Here is a 25,617-nt window from a genome sequence, read left to right on the forward strand (position 1 = left end):
AGCAGCGTTAAGTGTTGACTGTAGTACTGAACACAACAATACCGAATGACGCTGTGGAAAGTTTGTGATTTACATCCCACGTGAGCTGGACATCTTCGTGTGAAATTACACCTTGACATGAGTGTGTGTTTGTAGTATGGGGGTGTCATAAATTGGGTTAACACTTATCATGCAATGTGGGTCACAACAAAAATTTTAAGTGGAGCTGATGTATCTGCGTCACAGTCTCTGGAGTCACCCCTTAACCATCCAACACATGCTTTGCGTCTAAGAGCAGTGTGTCAGGCTGAGTTTGATCACACCCTCTCTGTGTAGCTTGTAGAGCAGCTTGAACTCGGTGGGCAGCTGGTGGGTCTCCTGCCACTTGGTGGTGAATTTGGTCCCTTTCTTGTCGTAATAGTGGTAAGGCAAATCATTGCCTGTGTTGGGGTCCCAGCCGAAGGGCCAGAAGCCGTAGAGATGGATCTCGTCACACATGGCGGAGGCCAGCGTGTACATGAGGATTCCAGTGCTGAGCCGTTTGGGAGAGAGGTTTTTAGTCTTCCAGTATCTGTGAGGAAAACGACAACTCAGTCATTAAAAATCCAAAATTAAATCAAAACTGCCTTTAAAGGTGCAGTGTGTAGGATTTAGTGGCATCTAGTGGTGAGGCTGCAGATTGCAACCAACTTATCACGCCTCTCCTCCCCTTTCAAGCATGTAGGAGAAATTGCGATGGCCATGAAAAATGTGTGTGGTTATGGTTTTATCATCTTTATACTTGGGGTCGTGGCCAGAATTTTAGAAATACTGAGGTCATGAGATGAATACTCGACAATAGACCCTTTTCAAAACGTCATTTTGACCCATTTCTTTATATGGTCATCTGCTCCACACACAGTATGTAAGTTCGCTGCTCTGCTTGCTAACATTATGGCATTTTTCCACTGTTCTAGGGTAGTCACACAGAGCCATGACTCAAATCTAGTTGGCATGCTATGAGTCGTTTTTTTATTACACAGCACGGCAAACATCAAATCAGCAGTTTACCTGTTGGAGGTGTGCTTGTTGTCTCATCATCATCACTGTGGCTGTTTCTGCCCGTACTATTTCACCCCTCATTCTTTCTAACTGATACAAAGTGCTCCAAATATCTTCAAGCTGGCCAATCAGAACAGAGCAGGATCATCAGGAGGGGGCCTTAAAGAGACAGGAGCTAAAACTGCCGCTCTGTTAAGAAACAGAGGCTGAACTGAGAGGCTGCATAAAAGGCCAGTATAAGATAAATAAGGATTATTTTTAACAGTGAATCATGAAAAGCTACTTTAGTGAAGTCCCAGAAAAAAATAATCATTTCAATCTTCTGGGAATACAAGCTGGATTCTGAACATCAATACTTTTTTTGTGCAGACCAAAATGTGTCTTGTCTGTGTATTAAAAGAGTGTCAAGTACTGAATGTTTAAAGATATTCTAGGAAACTCTTCTTATTGATCTCAATAACTTTGTTATTTCAATCTCATATTCTGTTTTTAAGGTCACTCTGTAACATCTGTTCAGGCAATACAGATGAAAAATTGTTTCTTGGCTAACTGTGGCACATTTAAGCAGTTTATTAATGTGTAAGAAGGAATTCTGTTACATTTATTTATGGGATTGACCAATGCTATATCTACTTTGGTCTATATTTTCGACCTGCTTTCCAAAATATAGAAACAAACATACTTCCCCTACAGAGACTGTGTTATCTTTGGATGTACACTCGATCTCCTCCCTCTAGTATACAAGCACCTTTGATGATAAGAAAACTGCTCCCCAAAAAACTGATTCACAAAGACTAGCAGACAATGATTTGACCTTCTTTCCAGAGATATTGATTTTTTTCGGGAAAAAAGTTTTAACAGCTTGAAATGTCTAAATGCCCTCAAAGATCCTCAATGCCCTAAGAGATGACACGGTTGTTGTCTTTGTGGTTGTTGTTTCTTTCTTACTTTGTTAACAAATAAATACTACATTAATACTTACTTCATGGTAAGAGTATTTTGTTGCTTAATGTTACTTTTGTACTGAATGTGTTCCTGTGTTTCAGTGTCTGCTGACATCACTACATATTAAAAGCTCATGAATAGAAACAATTATATTTTTAAAAATCTGGAGATTTATCTGATTTTAGACTGTATGTTATATAGCTCTATATGTACCACTGTTGCACAGTTGTTTGTTGCTTAGATACCCTGAGGGGAGATCTAATGCAGGCCCCAATATAACCCATTATATACACATATTTAAATCGTCATTTAAAGTTCTCAAATGTAAGCTTATTCAGTCTAAACATTTCTATAACCTATATCTTAACCATATGGAAGCTTTCAATTCTTGAAACTAAAGCCCCAGTTTCCTAAAACACTGAAATTGAGTTTAGTGTTCTCCATGGTAGCTGGTAGCTCATTTTGGTACATTCCAGTTAGCTTTTTAATAATTTAAGTTGTGTAAATATTAAATTACTAATCAGATCAACATTCTTACTTGTTAACATCGTGCATGATGTTTCCTGGCCAGGCCAGTTCGATCTTCAGTTGGCCCTTGTGCTCCACAAAGAAGTCCACCAGGGTCCGGGTCACTGTAGCTGAAGTATGGAGGAAGAAGGCCGGGATCCACAGGATGGCCCCCTCAAGCTTCTTCAGGTTGAGGAAGAAGTTATTCCTATCTTGTATTGTCAGCAGGTTATTGTAGTACCTCTCCAGGATGCTGGGGTTAAACGTGGTCAGGTTAGTCTTCCTTCCCACGTCCTTGGAGTAGACCTCCGTTGGGGCGAAGTTGCAGCGGAATACAAAGTCAGCCTGGTCAATTTCTGGGCCACAGTGGCTTCCAGTCAGGATGCCGCTGTTGCCCACCACAGCACACATGCTGTAATGCTTGTTGAGGATAGGAGAGAGGTCTGGGAGCAGGGACTTGAAGTTGTTACTGATAGAGAAGACATATTTGTGGCTGGAGTAGTCAAAGTGCATCAGCTGGCCAACGCGTACACTGTTCTTTGTGAGCGAGAAGTTGGTGGGAATGTCAATGTAGCTGAAGATATCTTTCCTGGAAGAAGAAGCCATTAAAGTAAACTATGGGTACATATAGGAATTACTTATTTATCTAAAAAGGGATGTGGCCTGGTGGTTAAAATGCCAACCATATAACTGCAATGTTCTTGTTCGATTCCCTACCTCTCTCCCTTGATTTTCTGTCGATATCACTACTGTCAACTATTAACTAAAGGCAAAACGCAAAAACTCAATTTCTTTAAGAACTAAAGACAGAAATTGGAAAAAGACCAAGTTCTTCACTGACCGAAGCCTCCATAAACACAAATGAAACCACAATGTGCATTAGTGCAGCTATCACTTAATGTAATTGACTCACAGAGACATTTAAACCACAGCTGAATGCAACAGATTAATCGCTGCTTTTTTTTAAAGGAAGGAAATACTAGGCAAAATAACTCTTGGAAAAGAGTTGAACATTTCCCCTACTGCTTAGTTATAGGTGGTCAGGTGGTCAGGACACAGTCTCAAAGTTCAGTCATTCTCTTTGTTTGAGGGAGCGTGCAGCGGAATCCATTATCTATGTTTGCTAATTGATTTTCTCTCACTATCAGCTGTTCAGTGGATGCATTATCTGTGTATGCTATCAATTACCACTTATCAGTATTGCATTGTTATCTATTTGAGGGCCTCTCTCTAATCAATTATTGTTTTCGTTACAGCTTCACAATCAATAACAGTCAGCAATGCAGACTGAAAAGTGATACTTGAAAAAGACAATAAAAATGTGTGAGTCATGTGCAGACAGTGTGTTGCTAGCAGTGTTATTAAAGAGTAAGAATCTGTTTATGCTTGATAGTAGTCAGAAATCAAAAGTGACGAAATCCGATGTTGAAGAGCTGTGGAGAGGAGGAGGTTTCCAAAGCTATTAGACCGATAAAACATTTCTGATGGAGCATAAGGCCCCTTAAGGACCACACCGGTATCTAACAGGACCTAGTGGTAGTAGTGGGCCTTCAAACTGACTTTTCCCTAGTGAATGTTTTTTCTGTGGCTTGGCTAAGCTGCAGGACAAGACTTTTATTCATGTTTGAAAGTTAGATAAGAAGGACACTTTAGCAGGAAAGATGATGTGAGTTGTTCACAGTTTGTGGCTCTTGTGTTGTGTAGCAGGATGCAATCAGTCTCAGTGTGACCATCTGCTCCTCCTATGATAGACTTCCACATTATTGTTTGATGTAAGTATTTGATTGGCTGTGTCAAAGTTCTCCATTTGTATAGACATACAACTAATAGTATTCTGTCAAATTAATGCAAAGCTAGTGGGCGCTATCATAAAACCAATAATTTGGACTTCCACTGGTTTGCCACTGCAGAAACTCTTTAACAGACTACTCGAATCAGCTACTAGAAACCCCCATTTCGAGATATAACTGTGAAACAACATGCAGAACTAGTCTTCCCCCCATTTTAAAGCCCTTGAAGCTCAAGACCACCTTGCTTCCCAAACTTTAGTTTGGATAATGCTTATTGCACATACTGCAGGGTGACAAATATTCACACAGAAACCTTCACAAACTAGAAAATAAAAATGTCAGATAACATCTATATCTTACCTCTGCTGATAAAAAGCAGTCTTGTTGAATTTCCATTTGTATGGTTTTCCTTGGAGCTCCTCATTTAGGGCATTGGTTAAGGGGATGAAGGAAGGGTCCAGAAAATTCATTGCAAACTGAGACCTAAGGACAACATTACAAGAAATAGGGTATTATGGCTGAGCTTCGCTGTTCTAAACCAATTTTATTAATAGTTAATAAATAATTTACTAAACCTGTATGGGTCAGCAACAAAAGTGGATATGATGTATGTTTATGATGATGATTTCAGTTATGTTAGTATATCTCAGCAAATAAATAACACAATCCCTATTTTAACAAATAAGGGCATAAGTTAACAAACAAACAAATGAATGAATGAATAAGGGTTAGAAAAAATGGTTAAAAAAACAACAACAATATATAGTTTTCCTATGGAAATGATCAAATTTGAAGTATTGTTTGGCCTACATCAATTGAATTCTGTATGCCTGAATCCTTCACAAAATATATAATTGATAACATGTTGTAAGAAAGAACAAAAGTCATTAATACAGTTATTCTGTACAGTCATTTATTCTCTAGCTGCTATCATTTGCCTTTATCCACACTACTGATGATTATTTATCAAAAATGTCATTGTGAACATCTTGTGAAAGCACCAATAGTCATCCCTATAATATCGTACGATCCATATCGAAGTATTTGGTAAAAAATATTGTGATATTGTGATTTTGTCCATATCATTCAGCCCTATCATTGAGGTCAATTAAAAAAAAAACAGGTAGTGTCATAAGCACATGGAAAACATGAAGCCTCTGTTGCAGCATCTTATTTAATTATTTATTTATTTATTTTTTTTAACAAAACGTAATGATATTGAATTCCCCCTCCTTATGTTTCTATCTCAACATTTTATTTATTTATTTCCCAGCTATGATGTCTGCTTTTTTAAGTAAAAAAAAAAGAAAAAGAAAAAAAAGGCACTGTGGCATCCTGGGTTTCAACATGAGCACCTTGGGCAGCTCACCAGTTTTTAATTGACAGAAAGAATTTGGCATAAATTTGAGGGAAAGTGATGTGTGGATCTGGCGCATTACATCCAGGATTTGAATCGTGCCCAGTGGGCCACAACAGCTCCTGTCTGTGTTTATATGTGCACAGCATCACATCCACCACCTACAATCTCTGCTGGAGACGAGCACTCACCGAAAACCTGCGTGAAACATAATCCTCGGGCCTCCCATGTAGTATTTTGAGGAGCCGAAGAGGCTGTCTTTTCTGAGGGACACATAGCTGATGAGAGACAATATGAGCACGGCGACGCACAGGATGACCAAACCCAGGGCCTTGGCGATGCGGACCATCTTGGGTGCTTTTTCATTCCCTGTGTGGATCTGAAGCGAGGCGTTGGCCTATGTTGTCATCACCGGGACTGCACACTGCTGCCTGTCTGCAAGGTAGAGACACACTGGCGACGGCGCGCATCGGCTCATACAATCGTGTAAAATGGACGGCTGGTGGTGGTCGGCTGCATGGTGGTGATGCCCCGGCACGGTGCGCTCTCATTCCTGCCCAGCCCCCGACCGCTGCTGCTCCTCTGTCCGCTGCTGCTGCTGCTCCTCTTACAGGCTGCCCCGGTTTTTTAATCAAGGAGATGGAGGAGAAATGCCTGTCAACACATCCAGTCTGCAACAAAACGAGCCTCGTCCTCCTCCACCACCAAATCCACCTCCTCCCCTTTCTCTCTCTCTCTCTCTCTCTCTCTCTCTCTCTCTCTCTCTCTCTCTCTCTCTCTCTCACACACACACACACACACACACACACACACACACACACACACACACACACACACACACACACACACACACACTGACCCAGCTCTCAGTATAAAGGAAAGCTTGTCCAGTAATAAAATGAATGGGTTAGAAAGGAATGAGGCTCTAAGGGAGGAAGCATCATCCACTAATTTATGGCCTCTCATATTTAATATGAGCCTGGCTGTGATGAGAGTACTAAACATCTGGCCCCCTCGAGACTTGTTTCGAGACATCAAACAATACTCTGCTTTCAGTAATTTGTGTATGATATGTTTTTTTCTACACTACAAAGGTTCAATTAAAGGCCGAAACTTTCAAAATGACCCCTACTCCCACTCCCTTACTAAAAAACAAATCCAGATTTTATGAATTGGCCTATAGAGATATTTCCTGCTGGACCTTTTCACTGTCAAATACATTCTCAGTGTCTGTACACTAGAGATTTCCCCATCACACTTCTGCAAATTACATTTTGGACCATATTTGGCTCAATGTCAGACATCATGCCCCATATAGGTAAATATAATTAAGGTTAGCAGAGAAACGTTCAGCCTTCAGCAGATAAAAAACATCCTTCTGAAGGAACAAGAAGACAAACACATTTTTGATTGGAGGGGCACTTTAAATAATGCTTCACTCATACATGGGTCATTATTTAATGCAAGATGAATCATGAATTCCTTGTGCTCAACAAAAGGAAATGATCGGGTCACCATGAGTTTATGTGATTAGATGATGCATAATAAGTAATCAATTAATGATCTTTAATTCAAAGTTACTTTATATGCAACAAAATTAGCATTAATATAGAAAAAAGGGGGTGCATGCATTTAATCAGCCTTTAATTCTAGTTACTTTAGGTTGTTCTGCAGTTCATGCCAGAACTGAAAACCAGTCTCTGAAACCTGTTAATCCATCCTGCTGGTACGGATGTTCACTTTGAACTCCACTAGGGATGTTAAATATCTCTGCAATTTATATAGCAAGGCTTTAAAAATAAGAACGGGTATGTTGATGCCTTCTGGAAGACCATCTGACACTTTAAATCACAGCGTTGAGTGCAACAGTTGTAAGTAACACTGGGGTAAAAGATCTTCAGTGGTTTAAAATAGTGGCAGCAGCAATACATATTATATTGCACTTTAATGGTGCATATTCCTCAGCAAATCTGCTTTTCATTAAATAACCACAACCTAATTACCACACAGTCAAACTAGGCCTGTTTCGTAATCCAGACCTGCATGCTGGTTTTCTGATTTTACACCTCCTGACCTTGGTTAAACGCTACTCGAGAACTGCAACTAATTATTATTTTCATTGCTGATAAATCTATTGAGTATTGCCTCAATTAATCAAGTAGTTGTTTGGTCTATAAAATGTCCTAAAATGGTGAAAAATGACACAAAGCCCAAGGTGATGGCCTCAAATGTCTTGTTTTGTCCAAATCAAAATATACTCAGTCAACTGTCTTATAAGACTTTAAGAAACCAGAGAATATTCACATTTAAGAAGCTGCAATCAAGATCATTTGGGGAGTTTTCTTCTTTAGACAAAATGATTATTAAAATAGTTGATGTAATTCTTGCAGCTCTACTCATCTTTAATATTAAAGTGTGCACATAAGTGTCTAAAATAAAGATATGACGCCTCATTTTAACTCATGACGGAAGTGAATTGAGTAAAACAAACAGGATAAAAAGTACTTTTTTTATTTGGTAGAATTATTTCTAACCCTTCCAAGATATTTCATTTTTAACATTATATCAAATACAACACACATAATCTCGCATTCACAAAAGCATGACATTTTTTCTTCTATTTTTACACATTATTTACATATTTTTAAAAAAAACTTTTCACTCTTTTTTTTTTTACAGTAAGCTTATCTTGGTGAACAAAGCATACAACAACCATTCATAATCATATATTTCAACATATCCATGCATATGGTATTTTCACACTACATGGTTTTTATATGTCACATTAGCAGAATACTATATGTGTGGTATCGAGTATAAAAACAGGTTTTAAAAAAAGACTGAGGATGTTTTAGCTGGTGTTCAACAGTAACTTTATGACTCACATCCGTAAATTCTCCTGTGAGCGTCGCTATTTTTCCTGGAATGTGTCAAAACTTGGACACAAACAAACACAAAGTCTTGAGAAAAAAGAAAAAAAAGACATTCTGATGTATTGCCATCAAGCTGCCGAGATTTTGCAATTTTCCACGTTGCATTAATACAATAAAAGACACAGACAGTAAACTGAATTAACACAGGCACTTAATGATCACTTGGCATACCTACGTACACGTGGCAAGTGAAACAGAGAGGTCTGCACTGAAACATGGGGACCACCTTAAAATTAATTACACTTCAGAGGACAATCACACATCCGTCGTTACTGCACAGAAAAGAGGGCGTCACTTTCTGCGGTTGAGAAAGGTGGAAAGGAAGAAAGCTCCTTCGCCGTCACTGCCTGGTGAACCACATGGGCTGTCTTCTCCACAGCTCATGTCCTCGCAGGAGTCCTCGCTACGAGAGAAAACGGGCCATTAATCATCAAAATGCATACTCATATAATCATGTACGATTGTTCTACTGTTGCATTTTACTACTACTGTGAATCTTTGATGATGTTTACTGGATTAATGTAAAGGGATAATTAGAAAGAACAATTATCAAATTATCAATCAGGAAAAGTGAATTTAAAATGTATCTGAAGCTAAAATGAAGCTTCAGTCGTCCAAATGATCCAAATCTAGCAGATATCTTTCAAAATTACAGTCATTTTAGTGTGAATGTTCCTCTTTTTGTTACTATACCTCCACCACAGCTCAACAGGGAAACACAAAGAGAATTTGATGCTAAAAAAAGACTATAAATGTGGCAGATATCCACTTGATGTGACTAACTCAGACTGCTGAAGCCTCATATGAGCTTCACATCAATTTAAATACATTTTTGCGCATGAGGACCAGATTTTGGCCCCAGGCGGCTGAGGCTCAGGAGGTAGATCGGGTCATCCACCAAATGGAAGCACAGATCCTCTGGTCCACATGTCAAAGTGTCCTTGAGCAAGATACTGAACCCTAAATTGGGTCCCATGGGCTGTGCTATTGGTGTGTGAATAATTAGAAACTCCTCCTGATGGATGTGAATGAGTAAATGTGGCATTTAGTGTAAATTGCTTTGAGAGTCTGAAAAAATAGAAGAGCGCTTTATGAGTGCGGTCACTATCACTTACAGTGAAAGCACATTTGAAGAGGATCTTTTAATAGCCAGTATGAAGAGGAGGAATGATTACAGCGAGGAAAACCTCTTTCAGTGTTCATATTGAGTGAGTGTTGTTTTAAGACAGAGTTGACAAATTGTGAAACTATCCTTCTAAGGATTTCAGGATGACACGAGCTAAGACACTGGTTCCCAGTATTGTTATTTGTGACTTCTTGGAATGAAGCAATGTCTCATCACAGGTCACAGCCTGATTGTGTGGACATGAGCTGCGAACAGCTCAACCAAACAGCGAGTTTCTCTTTTGGACTGTTTTACTTTAAGAACTTTTCAGGGCCACTTGCACCGGCAGTTGTTAAATTTTAACTTAGTGGAGTACCAAGTGTTGCAAACTACTTCTTACATAGAGATTAGTTGTGAGGAATTATTGACACATGCTAACTATCAGGTTTAATAGCTACATAGCTAACTGGCAAGGCGGACTTTAGCCCCAGTTGGGAACCAGTGTACTAAAGGCAATGACAAAGTCAGTGGGTTATATTAACACTTATATGTACGCATGTAAATATAGTGGGATTGGCACATCATGTGACTGTCAGCTGACCTGGGTCTTTGTGTATTTAAGATGGCGACTATACATTATGTCTTTAGTCTGAAGAAGAGAAGACGGCTCGAAACGTCACTTGTGACATCCTATTAAATTATACATGCATTGGGAGCTACAGTGTGCAGACTTTTTTCTGCCATTATATTAACACCAACCATGAGCACAATGGTTGATTAAGCAAGACTGTCTTTGCCACCAGATGTTTAACCAGCTATTGATTACAGATCTAATTCAACAGTTAAATGTAATTTGTTCTTAAATTTCTGTTAAACACTTTGAGTGAAGTATCCCAGGAGTTGAGGAGACTTAAAAACTAATGCAATGACATTAAAAACTGACTATTTTGTCAATAGTTCAGCACCAAAGCATTGTGTTTTCAGTCAAAAGAAGCAGCAAGCAGGTAAATTAAGGAAATCAAAGTGGACTATTAACCTCTCGCTCTCATCCCAGCTCCCCTCAGGAATGGTTGGCAGGCCAGGTACACTGAAATGACTGGCCTGAAGATTCGTCACAAGCATTATAAGAAGCAAAGAAATGTAAGAAATGCTGGAATTGAAGGAGTAAAGAAACAACTCCTCAGTGTATAGAGTTTATATGCTGCTACATGAGCCAATCTCATCTTAAAACTTAGTGTTTGTGCTCAAATAGTAACACAAAATGGGGAATTATGAAAGTCCAGAGAAACAGTGAAATCAATGTTATTTATCCAGAATATAAATGTATCACCAGAGTCTATGAAAAATGTAATAGAAGCATTAAAATAGAGCTGCAACTATTAGTAGGTTCATCAACTGATAGAAAATTATTCAGCTACAATTTGGATAATCGACAAATTTTTAAGCCCAATTTCAAGTGAATATTCTGCAGTTTACTAGTATTTTATGATAATGTATTATATATCTTTGGACCATTAGTTGGACAAAACAGGACATATGTTAACCCCATGGATTGTGGGAACTCATGATGGACAGTTTTTACTATGTGTTGTCATTTTGTAGACAAAACAATTAATTAGAAATATAATTAGTAGATTAATCTAAATAACCTTTAGTTGCAGCCATACATTACATTTCTCTTTTCATACCTTTAGATATCTTTGGAATTGCTGAACAATCTTCAACGCGGTGATGGACTGAAGGGCGTCAAACTCCTGAGCAATGAGGGCCAGTGCCAGCACTGATGGCTGCGGAGGAAAAAAAACGACAGATTTATGAGACATGGGACTCATAATCAGCGCTGCAATGCTGTGAAATTGTCACCTGAGAACAATCCTTACTTTTGCTTTAGAGAAAACAAGCCGGCATAAGCAGGCTTTGAGCTGTGCTTCCAGTCTCCCAATGCTTGGGATCTCCTCCCTTAAAATATAGAGGGAATCCTACTGTGATCCACCAGTACAAACCTCATAAATCAGAATCTGTTTTACCAACTCCATGCAAACGGGAGTAATGCTTCAGCGGTAACAATAAAAGAAAGTAGCAGAAAAGGAAATGCTTACCTTCCAGCAGACAGGGATGTGAAGGCTGAATAGTAGAGCTGTAGAAAGGTTAAGGCCGTCACTGCTTTGGGCTCCACGCTGAGCTTCTCTGAGATGATCTTCTCCATACGACAGAGGTCCGACACAGTGAACTTGCTTTGGCTGATGCGAATTAGTTCTTGGGTGGGTGAGATATTGCTCTCCTCCTCGACCATTTTGGCTGCAATGTGGAGACAGCAGACTCCAATACAGGGCAAGTGTTTGGGCTGCACCTGTCACAATAACACAACAGTGATAAGTGAGTCAACATCTCATGATCCAAAGTCAAACAAGGTCATTGTTGTCACGTTTTGTCTGCTGAAGAATCTAAAAAAGACAAAGTTATGTAGTAGATGCGTGCATATGGAATAAAAAAGCATGTTCTGAACCAAGTGACTAAATCTAACTAAAAAATTTAAATAAAACGTGAAGAGTTAAGAGTATATGGTTGAAAAACAAACTGTAATTGAGTTATATTATAACAACATCTTGTGCTGGAATGCTATATTAAATTCATACCTTCATAATGGTGAGGAATCTGTCAAGCAAATTGACAGCTTGCACAAAAGTCTGGGTGCTGTAGCCAAAGAAACTGGTCAGACCCCACAACTCTTCCACTCGGGTGTCTCTGCTTTTCGCTGACACTCCACCGTGATTCTGAAAAATGCACCGTAACATATTATAAATGAATCGCTAGAAATAGCAAGCATTTTATGCAACCTTAATATAAAATGCATGCCCAGACAGACACAGACAGACAAAAACTAAAAAGTGGGTCAGTGGGTTACCTCTGTCGACTCCATCAGCTTCAGGCCAGTCTCCCTTGGAAGAAAGTTGTACTCTTTCACGGAGCATGACTTTAACTCTTTCAAGAGTAGGCTGTCGACGCCTTGGAGATCCCTCATCCTGGAAAACAACATTATGTCTTACTTCTTCTGCATTGCGATACAAAAGCCAGATATGGACAGCTGTTTTCGTGCAGTGAGGAGTGAAGACAACAGAGCAAAGTAAATGTTGTCTTGTAAGTTAAGACCACACCTACTAATGGGTGTCAAGTATCATAGGAAAACCCCCCCCCCCCACCTACCGCCCAAAACCTTACAAATACTTTCTCTTAAAGATTATATCGCAGCTGTAACCGTGTTATACATCGATTCATTGGGATATTGTGCAAGAAATGACATGTTGGAGGAAAATAAACGTTAACCTTAATTTAGGCATAGTGGGTTTAACCTAAATATCCACTGACCACCAGAAAGTAGGTCACCAAAATAATCACATGAAGGGTAATGTTATGTCATTTCGCTCGACTTAGACGCTTTAATCTCCTGTGTAACTTTCACCAGCTCTTATCATACACAGTTCAGGGGAAACAACAACATTCATTAACAAGAAAACAAGTAAGCTATTCAACCTACCTCTGCTAGCTTGCTATTGAAAACCCAGAAACTACCCTTCTTACCTTCTTTGCCCCCCCAATAAAAGCAGCGGCGGTGCAGGATATAAAACCAGGGCTGCAGTTTAATTATCCTTCTCAGTTATTCACATTTCCATTTTGACTCCAAAGGTTGTGCTGCTAATGTTAAAAAAAAACACAAAATCCTTGACCTCTTTTGCTCCTAAGGAGGGTCCGCTCCGAATAAACAAACAAGCCTTTTATTTACTTCATTGACCAGCATGCACCGCGGTAGACGCATTTACTTTGCGTGGTTACATCATAATAAACTGGAGGGAGGAAAAAAAGCGGATGTTGACAGTCATGTTTGAAACGGTCCGCGCTAACTTTTCTTTTTACCATAATTTTTTTATGTCATTATACTAAATAACTACTTAACCATATGTAGCGACTGCTGTAGCTAGTCAGGTCATGTTACCTAACGATTAGTGCACAAATAGATCCAATTATCGACGTTGTAAGGGGTTGCTAGGTTAGCCATGGATGCTGTTCCCATGGTGATGAAACTTTAACTAAATGCTGTTCCCATAATAATGAAACTTTAACGTTAGCTTCGAGCAGCGGTCCGGATAGTTCATAGTTTTATAAATACCCTGTCTGCTAATGTGAACAGAAATGTCATCGAGGTTTCAGCCCTCTGATCCTCACAGTGGAAACACTGAGCTATCGTCGCATCACATGAAGCTGAGAGCAGCAGTAGCAACAACAACAGGTGAGAGAAAGTTCAGGGAAAATGTCTGTCAGCACTTTAATTAGATTGTCAAGTGTTTACAATTCATTTTTACTTTTAATTTAATCTACTTTATAGAGACCCATGACACCTGCTCACCGCTGAGATTCAACAGTCTGACCCTGGATGAGTTGAGGTAACTGTAATTTTTTAAACTATTATCATTACATGTAGTAGCGAAATACTTTTAAAATCTTTGCTAAAGTAATTTTACTAATGGATCTAGGAAAGTCACCAATACAATATATCACATTAAAGTGAGAACACTCACTTCCAGGATGGCCCTAAGATGTTAAAAAAACAGATACAACACTTTCTTATTTTTTTTAAAAAAAACTTTATTGCCATTCATACACATTAACAGGCAATTTTAACTGTACAGAACAGTACAGTCAAATCAACTTGAGATTGGGCTTCATTCCGCACATATGTAAGCTACCTACAAATAAAATAATGCTGCATAGGGTCAAAGTAGACACCATAAGTCCATCACGTAGAGAATGAAAATCTTAACCCAGGTATATAATAACAGGTTTCCATGTCCTCATAAATATAGGCATTTTTAGCTGTAGGAGTGCAGTCATATGTTCCATCAGATAGACATATCTGATTTTTTGTACCCATTGAACTTTTGCAGGATGGTTAGGCGTCATCCAGTTTGATACAGCACATTTAACATAAAATAGATAATAGAATCTAACCATAAAATACATTTTTACATCAAAGCATAGTTTAAAATACAACAAATTGATAGCTCTCATAAAACTTAATCAGTAGCTTTTTATTTCTTGCCAGTGAGGAGCTTAATAGGCGCACCAAGGAAACCCAGAGGCTTCAGGAGGAGGTGGAAAATGCCACCAAAGTGGCCTTGGAAAGATTTGGCTGCACATATGACATCAGCAGCACACCTGAGCACAGCGGCTATGAGTACGAGCTTAATGTTGGTGAGTGCAAACAGCTTCAGTCAACATTTTACTTATGTAGCAGTCAGGCAGATGAAAAAAAGTTTGTTTAGGATGAATTAATGTTAAGTAAGACATATCAATGTATACACTATACATTATGGAGAGAATTACATTAAAACTATGAAATTAAAATTGACTTAGCTTCCAATTTAAAACAATTTTCTTTTACCCCTCCAAGGGCAAAATTATTATGGGCTGATATGAATATATATGCACAAATGTGTGTGTGTGTGTGTGTATACAGGTGTGTATGTATGTACATCTGTATGTATATATGTGCCACATAATGTAGATTTTGTTGTGTATTAGAGAGATGGATCCTCCCCTTGTTGTTGTTTATTTTACTTTTTTTTCTAAAGAGTGTATTTTCTCTCTGGTTTGCACATGCAAACCACATTTGAATACATCTGCTCTAAAGAAAACCTGACCTGAACCTGACGAAAGCGTTAAAAAAAGAATTGATAAATGAAAAACAACACCACTCAATCTTGAGTCTACCGATTTGTTCAGGAAAGATTCCAAGGAAATCAAAATTTGAAAAATCAAGATGAGCAGTAGCCCAGCCTATGTAAATGTTTCCCAAACCCCAGTACCACTGACAACCTGAACATGTATATTTTATACTTACTTGGTCCAGGCGCAATCAATGAAATTAACTTGCACAACTCTTGATTGCACTGCTTTTTTAGCACAACTTTAAATGATTTTGTAAATGAATGTGACTGTGACCTGTTAATGGATGACAAAGTTCACTCTTTTATACTCTTTTGATACTTCTGCTTTTAACTGTGATCTTGATTGTTTCTTATCAAGTTTGGTTGTGCTGTATGCTGCGATGATGTTCTATGTCACTGTTGTGTTAGTTGTTTTTTTGTACTGTCACTACAAACCAAATTTCCCCTTAAGGGACAATAAAGCTCTGAACTGAACTGAATTGAACTGAACTGTTTGTTTTGCAGATGGCTCACTTGATGATTCAACCATTTTCTCAGCCCACCAGCAGACAGGGACTCAGCCTCTTATCTGTAGTCCAGAGCGTTTAAACCAGGAGGTCAGCACTCGTGGAAAGGAGGTGTTGGAGAATGTGTTAGATGACTGCCTCCAGCAGATGTCTAATTTGCAGCTCAACGAGGTTCCTGGTTTTATTTCAGTCATAAATCCTGCTGTGTAAATGACTGAAATAGTGATGTATGTGTTATTTTACTTTCTGAAACACAGATGTGTGACCAACCTGAACAAGAGACATTCGGTTTTGACAAGGCCATCATGGACCTGCAGATCAAGCTGCAGAAAGTCCAGATAGAGAAAAACGTCCTGTCTGACCTCAGGTGAACACCCTGATAACATTTTGCTTGAGTAAAGAAATTGTTTAAAATCCCTTTGACCCACAGATCTTATCATGTGTAGAATGAAGGATTCGAGGAAACACGTTGATCAGATGGAAAAGATGCTGCGCATGTTGGAGGAGATCCAAAACATCAAAAGTTCTGAGGACCAGAAGCTGCAGAAAACGGAGAATGAGACGTTGGCACTTAACAGGAAAGTAGAGACACTGGAATGGAATATAAAGGATTTGTACCATACGTTGTTATCTCATGAGAAACAGTGTGCACACAAATCCATCACCAGTCCTAAAGTCACCAATATTCCAAGACAGCCACCGTTAGCTGTTAATGTAACTGAGGATCATTATGAAGAAAAAGAGGAGCTACAGGAGAAACATGTTTTAGTAAGTAATAGAAGTCAGTTAAAGATCAATGTAGTTTAGATTGTGGAACTTCTCCTCTTAAGCTTTCATCTGATTGTTTTTTATCTGTTTTATGGCAGTCAGTGGAACATCTGGGGAATGAACAGTGCAATGGAGTAAATACGCAAAAAGAAAGGTAAATAATAATTTTAAATAGTTGCATATTAAAATCAGAAAAAGATGTGATAAACTTTTTACATTTTTATTTTTATTCTTGTAATGCAGTTTTATGCAAGACTTTTTAGCATGTGTTTTTCACTGATTGAGTAGTAGTCAAGTTCATTGTTTAAACGAGGATGTGAAAGTGTAAACAGAGTTTTACCTGTTACCCGTAAATCATGAAGTGTGTCCTGACCAGTAAGTCATCTCACTGTTATGGACAGATATAAATGCTAAAAATGTGAGTACTCACAGCTAATTTAACTTCATGTCAGTCAGGTTCATACGAATAGTAAAAGAGGTTTTCCTTGCTGTAATCATTCCTCCTGTTCACACTGACTAAGATCCCCTTCACATGCACGTTCAATGTGCATGTGAAGTCATTTTGTGCAAAAATACATTTAAAAGTTGATCTGAAACTTATATGAGGCTTCAGCAGTCCATATCAAGTGGATATTTGCATCCCTCTTTGTGTTTCCCTGTTGAGCTGTGGTAGAAGTATAGTAACAAAAAGAGGAACTTTGACACTAAAATATACTGTAATGTTGAAAGATATCTATTTGACTTGACTAGTAAGCTTCAGATAAACTTATAAAAACATTTCTGCACGGAAGGACAGTGTGATTTTGGCCCCCATCACTTACATTGTAAATGCATTATGAAGGGCTCTTCTAATGGTCAGTATGAACAGCAGGAATAATTACAGCAAGAAAAACCTGTTTCAATGTTCATTTGAGCTCCTAACTGTTGGTTTAAGACTGACTTTTAAAATTGGGAACCCATCCTTTAAACTCTGCACATCTCTGTCTTAGAATGGAGCAGCTGATAGCGAGTCTTGGCCAGGAGGTGGCGATGTTGACCGACAAACTGAGTTCATCAAAAGACAGCGGCGTCAACTTAAGTGTCAAACTGGAGCTGCTAAAGTAAGTTCTCACATGGGTTTACAAATATAAATCTACTTGGCTGTGTTTATTACTCAGCAACCACATGTGTTTAATCACAGTATAAGTCCTGTTACTGAAGTGATCAGACATGAATTTCATGTGTCAGAAATCATCACACATTTTTAAACATTCATTTTTATTCTCAGGAGACTTGCAAAGGGACAGGCATCATTGCACCAGCGTAAGGTCAGTGAGATGGAGTCAACCGTCACCAGCCATAAAGATAAGGTAAGGTAGTATGTAAAATATTATGAGCAGTGAGTCACTGGATCTGTTAAATTTTCATATAAACCAACCACATGTTACACACTCCACTGAATGCACAGAGCACAGTGACACATCCTTATTGTGTGTAGTTGTTTGTAAAAGTGGCTCAAAGATTAAACAAACATAACAGCCACCACCTTCATTTTCTTGCTGGTGTTAAATTTCAGCAATTATTTAACTCTTTGAATGTGGAAAAGCAACAGAGTTGGAAACTTCTGAGTTTTTCTGATTCAGAATGGCAACTAAAACTTGTTTTTTGTTTTGGTTTGTAAATGGGATTTACTACACTGTAGGTTTGTCGTCTGGAGCAGCAGCTCATTCAGGCTCAGTCACAGCTGGTGAACGTCCAGAGAGAGAAAGAACGATCACTACAACAGACAGAGGAGCTTCGGTCTCAGCTCGGACAACTTAAGGTGTTGCAGCCAATTTCCAAGTTGGTCTATGTTTCATAACATTAAAAAGATCCCATTTAAAGTGGCAACTGCAGAGTCAGGTTAATTTCACATGATGTAATTTTAGTAATACTAAAGTTGAATGTAGCCTTACTCTGCTGGAGCTGCATTACAATCTGGAGGTGTGTAATCTGCTGCTGAAAGAGCTTAAGACTGTGGTGGAAACAGTCAAAGAGGATTGCCAGGCTCAGACGGAGGCTCAGGTTCGGGGGTGGGTTTTGCTGACTGAAACCACACTTACTGTTGTAGTGCAACCTACTGATTCAGAATGGCAAATGCAGTTAGAGGTACCTGTATCATGGTGCAGACATTTTGTGGCTTATTGGAAGTTTTTAGAGAAAAGATAATGAAAAAAGAGTAGTTTCATATTAAGATCACACAAATCATGCTTATGTAAAAATCCAGTGTTTTATACCATTATTCTAAAGTTTAATGCATCTATTCATGTTGCATTTTTACAATTGAACTGCTCAAACTTCATCGTCTCTACTTTCACATGAGCCTGCAGAGCCAAGTGTCAATGTTCAGTAGTTTGTTAAAACACAGAGCATGCTCGGTTCATCAGCAATACAAGAATAACAACAGATGAAATGTCAAACTAGTTTCTCTCCGTTATTAATATCCTATTTCTTCACACTGCCAAAATATTATTTCCTGCCCATTTAAATGCAGCAAGCCCACTGTGTCACTGTGCTTCATCTTCCAGAGATGCAGTGAGCAGCAGCAGTGTGACCTCCGGGAGGAGGTGAAGGTCCTGAGAGGAGAGCTGGAGGTGGCGAGGGAGCAGCTTCACAGAGCTGGGGAGGAGAAAAGAAATCTACTGGCCCTGCTGGATCAGAGGGCCCAGGAGGGGAGGAAATACCAGGAGGAGGAACTCCAGCGCAGGCAGCAAGAAGCCGAACAGGTAACACACCAGTGTGTGTGTGTGTGTGTGTGTGTGTGTGTGTGTGTGTGTGTGTGTGTGTGTGTGTGTGTGTGTGTGTGTGTGTGTGTGTGTGTGTGTTATCCTTAATATCATCATCAGTTATGAAACATACTGCCTTGATCTGATAACTACCTGCCTGTGCCTGTTTTTGCTCATCGCTTTAATCAAGAGTAATTCATTTTTTCAGCACCTTGCCAGACTGGAAGACGCTCAGAGCCAGTGCCAGATCCTTCACGCAGAGAGAGAGACACTGAGGCTGACACTGAGTGAAAGAGAGAAAATGGTAGAAATTCTCAGGTTGCAGATGGAGAACAGTAGCCAGATGACGGCGCAACACAGCCACACCATCGACAGCCTTCACCAGGAGAACAGCCACCTCAGCAACCAGCTGAACCAGCACAAGTTGGAGATTCAGGAGCTCAGGGTTAGCAGCGATACAATTTGATGAAAAATTACTTGACTTTTCCTAACTATTTCCATGTAGTATAGGTCTCCACACCATCGCTAACTTCACTTTCCTCCTGTGCCATCAGGCCGAGTTAGATTACCACAAGTCAGACCTGGCAGCTGCGGAGCACGAGAGGTGCCAGCTACAGGCGTCTGTGATGGAGCAGACTCGACAAGTTCGGGAGGAGACACTTGAGAAACAGCACCTCACCACCCGGCTAGAGGTGCACCGTGTGCAGTTACTCACCCTCAATAGTGAGTTGAGCTTCACTGAATGTTTTTCACCACACTGGAGGCCCATATCCATCACAAGCAAACTTTATTCATACAACCAAATTGAAGTGCTCTTATAAGACTATACATCCTCTTCAGCTGGTAGTCTTGTGCTGGGAAGGGACAGACTCCTTCATATTTTAATACTGATGTGTTCATTACCACTAAAAATACAATGTTCTGGCTGTGAATTTTCACCATTTTGTATGATGGGAAGTTAAGAAAGGACTATGGCCTGTAGGAGTTTTGCTACCTTTAAGCAGCAGACTGCAAAAACTGGTCCTTCCACACTCTAGGAATTATAGATCACCACAGTGCTCTTTCTAGAAGAAAGCGGTCAGGTTTTTTGGCCAAATCAAATGATCTTCTTGTCCTGCTGTGTTAAGAAAGCAAAGAACCATGTTTGGTATGTTTATATTGTCAACCAAGCCCTTCTATTGTTGCGTGTGTTTGCTCATGTGTTAATGTGCGTGTCTCTCACTGCGGATATAATGCATGTGTTTTTGCGGGCGCAATTTCAGAGGAGCACAAGGAGCTGCAACGGCTTCACAGCTGCAAGAGCGAGGAGCACGAGGGTGTGGTGCTGAAGCTTCAGAGTCAGCTGAAGAACGCCCAGGCAGAGCTGGACCAGGTCAGGAGCACCCTAAGGACCCTGGAAGGAGCTGATGGACACGGTGAGATCCAAGTCATTATTTATTATGAGGCTTAATTAAAAGACACACAGAGAAACATCTGTCGTTTGACATCCAACCTCTGATTGAGTGTAGATAACTGTGAATTATTTGGATCTTAATGAAATCTATGAATGCCGACACCAAGAACTAAAAAAAAACATTAGTGAATTACAGTAAATTTCAAAGAAAACTGCATTTATTCATGTCCTCCTTCTGCTGTATTGCAGACTAAGAGATGTAATCTGACATGTGTAACCATTAACACAACCTTGATGTGCACAGATACTCTCTGAGATCAAAACGCTGTTGATTTATATTCTCAATACATTATGTCCATGATGTTTTCTTTCACTTGTTAACCCCACTGCTTTCTTTTCGTCTGTGTTTCTCTCACGTGTTTGTCTCCACCTCAGGCCTTCAGGTGGCCATGGGCATGCAGAAAGAGATCACTGCCAGGAGAGAACAGGTTGACTCTCTGCATAGTAGGATCCAACATCTGGAGGAAACTGTGGAGAAGCTGCATCAGGTGAAAAGCTCGATGTACAGCTGTTTGTGTAGATTCTTTACTGGCTTTTCTCCAGGCAACTTTATTTTTTGGTCATCAACAGTTTATTCAGTAATTTTACTTTGCTGTGTAGTTTTTCATTTATTGTAACATTCATATACCTTCATTTTTGTTTGGGTGAAATTGAATGCCTGGAAAGCAGACAACTTGAGAAGCTAGACATTCACCTCATGGAGATCCGGATATCTCAAATCAGGCACAAAAGAGAAACTACTAACCATTTAACTTTTATAAATTACTTTTTAAAATCTTACTCAAGTAGAAATGAAACAGTGAGCAGTAACGACATTTGAGTGCTTCCAAAGCATCGGAGCTATTATAAATCATTAAGTTCTTCTAACGTCTGTAGTGCTTTATCTTGGAAATTCCATTTTTTTCTACTGAGATAACATTTCTCAGTCCCACAAAAATATCTATATTTCAGATGCTGGTATTGTTTCACCATTTTCTCCATTTCTATGCTTTCCCCATCCAGGAGAAGCACTACCAGAGCCTGGAGAACCAGCGTCAGCTCCAGGAGCTCACCTTTGTCAGGGAGGAGAAAAGACAGCTTGCTAATGAGCTGGAGGCCCTTCAGTCCAAAGATAAACAGTTAAGGGACAGGATCAGCAAGCTGGAGGGAATCCTTCACAAGGTGGCGCTCATTTACACTAAATGTTTGTCATTATATTACCACCAAATGAAATCTGGCTTTTAGAGTAACCTGAATAAGATGGTGACAGGTGTTTTTTTCAACAATGAATAATAAGAATTTACATTAAAATAGATTCAGTTTTCAATAACATATAGTTGGGGCAGCCTAGAGATTGATGTTTGCAGCTCAAGTCCAGCTGGGGCCTTCACTCCCCATCATTTGCTGTTATCTTTCTGCTGTCAGCTGACTATTGAAGGCATACTTTGCACCAAACAAGTACATGATTAGAAAAGGTCAAAAAAGGATAACAGGCATATTAATGAAATTTAAATAACTTTTACTATCTGTGGTGTCTCCCCCTCTGGAACGAAACTAATGTTTGAGTTTATAAATTCAGGTAAAAAAAGAACAGTATCAGTGTTTTCCTGCTCTGCTTCTGCTCTATTTGTCTCTATCACTGTGTTATTGTTTCATATGCTCTGTATCTTACCAAAGATGTCAGAGAGCTTCACAGACTGTCAGGATTTTATCCAGCTGCAGGAGCAGGAGTTCTTTCGTCTGAAACTCAAACATGCCCTGGATTTGAAGGTAGAGCGGATCACACACAAATAGCCCGTTTTAAATATACAGTACCAGTAAAAAGTTTGAAAACACTTTCTCTTTCAAGTGAAAGGAAAAGTATGTCCAAACATTTGACTGGTACTGTATGTGTATGGTAAATATATGTATATAAGTCCTCTGTTTTCTCTTCATTCTGCATGTGTGATAGTAATATCTTAATCTAGTTCAACTCCATGTCATTAGATATCTTGAGATATAACCTATTTTATCTTTTCTTTTAGGAACTCCAAGGTCAAAATTTGCGCACTGCTCCGAATGTAACTCCACCTGTCCTGGACTCTCCGAACCCGACCGCACTCCCTGCTCCACCCTTCTCCCAGCACGTCTCCAACACCCACATGAAGGTACAGTCAGAAACTCCCTATATCTCACCCTATCTCGCATGATTCCGGCTCATCGAGTGCATGTGTGAATCATTGTTTATTTAGCCGCACAGACACAAGCTCAGCACATCTGCTCGGCCTTTAAATAAAAAACATACACAGCGTTACATTCCTGCGGCACAGAGAGACATCAGACAGTGAAATACTGCCATGTTTTGTTGATAAAGTCACACTGCTAATACAAGATTATGTTTTAACTCTCTTCATCATGATTAAAGATAATTCTCACAGAAATTGATTGTGTGATATTGGTTTCTATGTTTATGATAACTGACATCACTACAGCAGTATGTTGACTTTGTCTCCGTCTCCTTTGTCCTCCTTTCGCTGTTGGAAGTCAAAGCAGCAGCAGGAGAGCCACACCTGGGAGCTCAGGTCTCTCGTGAAAGAGCTGCGTGGAGTGATTTCGGAGAACCGCAGACCACACACCGATAACGGCGCCACCGGCAACAGTTTCCACAGGAGGCGGTCCGCACCGGAGAGAACCGCATTGTACGTCTGGCTCCATTCCCACACACTGGAAGGATTAGCTTCATCCTTAGGCTAGCTTAGGTCAAAAGTTCACATCTGAAAATCATGTGACGCTACTAAGTGACTAGGAAGTTATTCGAAGGAGGGAGGGAGGGAGGCAGGGAGGGGCTGTCCATACATGATTAGTGTCACTGACCACATTGTGATTCATGACCTGTACTGTAATGTACTTGTAATGGACTCCATTAAGAGAAAACAAGCTGTTGACTGTTTCATCTCTGTTGGAATGTGATAAATTCATTTTGTGAAGTCTCACTGTATGTTTTAATGTTCCTCTGTTACTACAGCAGTGCTGACGAGTATGAAGATGTAAAAACTGGCTCCAGACTGAGAAGAAAGACTTGTGGCAGGTAGGGAGAGCATCCCAGTATAACCAGCTCTGTTTTTGTTTGAATGCTATGAGCATGATTTGCCTTAAAGCTCGAGACGGTCACACCATCTACCCTCGTGACCTTTTTAACCCTCATGCAACATGCAAGGCGCTGCTAAGTGCTACAGGCTGTGTAATTTGATGTAATGCGTGTGTACAGTGAGCCACATTTCCTGAAGACAGCTGAGCTGAAAACAATAAGCAACAACTCCTTCAGTGAGGGTGAGTCTTCATCACTAGTTCCTGTCATTTTCCTGCAATCCAATGAAAAGCTCCCTTTTTTCCATACAATTTCCTGTTACTCCTTTCATTAAAAACGGTGTTCATACAACGTGACGATTAATGGGTTAATTAAATGGTCAATTGGCAGAAAAGTATACATTTGGCAATTATTCTCTGTTTGCAGCTTCTCAAATATGAACAATTCCAGCTTTGCAACTTTTAAGCAGCTGTTAATTAATTATCTTTGAGATTTGAATTATTGGTGAGGTAAAACAGGCAATTTGAAGATGTCACCTTGGACTGTGATGGGCATTTTTCATTATTTTCTGACATTTTATGGAGCAAATGATTAATTGAATAATTCTGAGAACTGTCAGCAGATTCATCGATAATGAAAATAATAATTTGTTGCAGCGTTACAAAGGATGGAACAAGTAAATGAATGGATTTTCACAAGTATCACTATTTAATTCTCTAACATAGACGTTGTGGCTCTTCTAGGTCATCTAATATCAGGTCCACAGTACACTTCCTCCCCAAAGCTACACTCACCAGGCCGCAGGTCGCCCGTGCACGCTCTCCTGACCTTTGACCCTAACAGCTAACAGTGACACAACACACTACAACAGTCCTGAGGCTGGCTCCTCTCAGCAGTAAGTTGTTTTGTAAATATGCAAAGTTTATCACATCATTACGAACACAGTGTAATAGATTGTGTTCAAGAACACAACATTTCTTTGTAGCAGGAATAAAAGCAATGAAAGTCTGTTGACCTGGTTACAACGACTGGACTAAGTCATTGTGTTGTTGTTTTTTTTTTACGATACCGTATCAGTTCAGTGGCTCCTCCAGAAGCTGAGATAAGAGTCACACTTAACTTAAAGAGAAAGTTTGGCAACGTACACACAAAAGTCAAATACTAAGAGCTAATCAGTAACAGACAACGTCATAATTTCATGTTAAAGTGCAACAAATGTCACAGGACGGGTCTGAGGTGTTGAGAAGATGCAACGAGCGAACTGAAATCTAATTTGTTCCTTCAATAGTTATCAGACTTAACTGTGTAAATGTTGTTGATCATTATCTGTGTCATCTCATAAAACTTTCGAATTAATATAATTAGAAGTCATTTTGTTTGTCTTGCAGAAAGCTCACCGGGTGAAGTTGAACGCCAAAGGAAGGTTTCATAAAACTACTGATCAAGTGTCTTTTTGTGATTGTTTAAATAAAGTTTTTTTTCAAAATGCAAGTGTTCAAGTACTTATTTCAAAAGAGCAATGATACCAGTTAAGTTTATTCTACATAGTTTAGGTTTATCCTACATTTAATGATGATAACAATGCAGCACAGACAGTATGTTGTTTCTATTGTTCCTTCTCAGAGATCATTCAGAAACGACGAGACATGAGTTCTCTTTTCTCTTTCTCATATGTCTGCATTTCCTGTTTTCAAATGCTCTGCGTTCACACTGAAACCAA

At 39.4% G+C, this 25,617-nt stretch overlaps 2 protein-coding genes and 1 pseudogene across 2 annotated transcripts; 1 reads left to right on the forward strand and 2 right to left on the reverse strand.

Annotated features, from left to right (window-relative positions):
* Nucleotides 1–267: 267 nt before the first annotated feature.
* Nucleotides 268–5,968, reverse strand: LOC133979532 (sia-alpha-2,3-Gal-beta-1,4-GlcNAc-R:alpha 2,8-sialyltransferase-like). Its single transcript, XM_062418066.1, has 4 exons — nt 5,811–5,968; nt 4,623–4,745; nt 2,504–3,061; nt 268–550 (listed from the first exon to the last, which is right to left on the reverse strand). The coding sequence occupies exons 1-4, from the start codon at nt 5,966–5,968 to the stop codon at nt 268–270; spliced, it is 1,122 nt and encodes a 373-aa protein (XP_062274050.1).
* Nucleotides 5,969–8,114: 2,146 nt separating this feature from the next.
* LOC133978940 (cyclin-G2-like) lies at nt 8,115–13,382 on the reverse strand (annotated as a pseudogene).
* Nucleotides 13,383–13,845: 463 nt separating this feature from the next.
* On the forward strand, nt 13,846–25,364 carry LOC133979407 (coiled-coil domain-containing protein 158-like). Its single transcript, XM_062417918.1, has 23 exons — nt 13,846–13,942; nt 14,039–14,096; nt 14,756–14,904; nt 15,885–16,057; nt 16,144–16,253; nt 16,333–16,654; nt 16,753–16,808; nt 17,644–17,754; nt 17,922–18,003; nt 18,336–18,455; nt 19,201–19,398; nt 19,607–19,843; nt 19,953–20,121; nt 20,661–20,813; nt 21,227–21,339; nt 21,854–22,012; nt 22,508–22,600; nt 22,855–22,977; nt 23,354–23,508; nt 23,835–23,897; nt 24,078–24,139; nt 24,641–24,792; nt 25,286–25,364. The coding sequence occupies exons 1-22, from the start codon at nt 13,846–13,848 to the stop codon at nt 24,742–24,744; spliced, it is 2,907 nt and encodes a 968-aa protein (XP_062273902.1). The 3' UTR covers nt 24,745–24,792; nt 25,286–25,364.
* The last annotated feature ends 253 nt before the right edge of the window (nt 25,365–25,617 follow it).

This window comes from Scomber scombrus, chromosome 4 (assembly GCF_963691925.1).
Source record: "Scomber scombrus chromosome 4, fScoSco1.1, whole genome shotgun sequence".
Classification (NCBI taxonomy): Eukaryota; Metazoa; Chordata; class Actinopteri; order Scombriformes; family Scombridae; genus Scomber; species Scomber scombrus.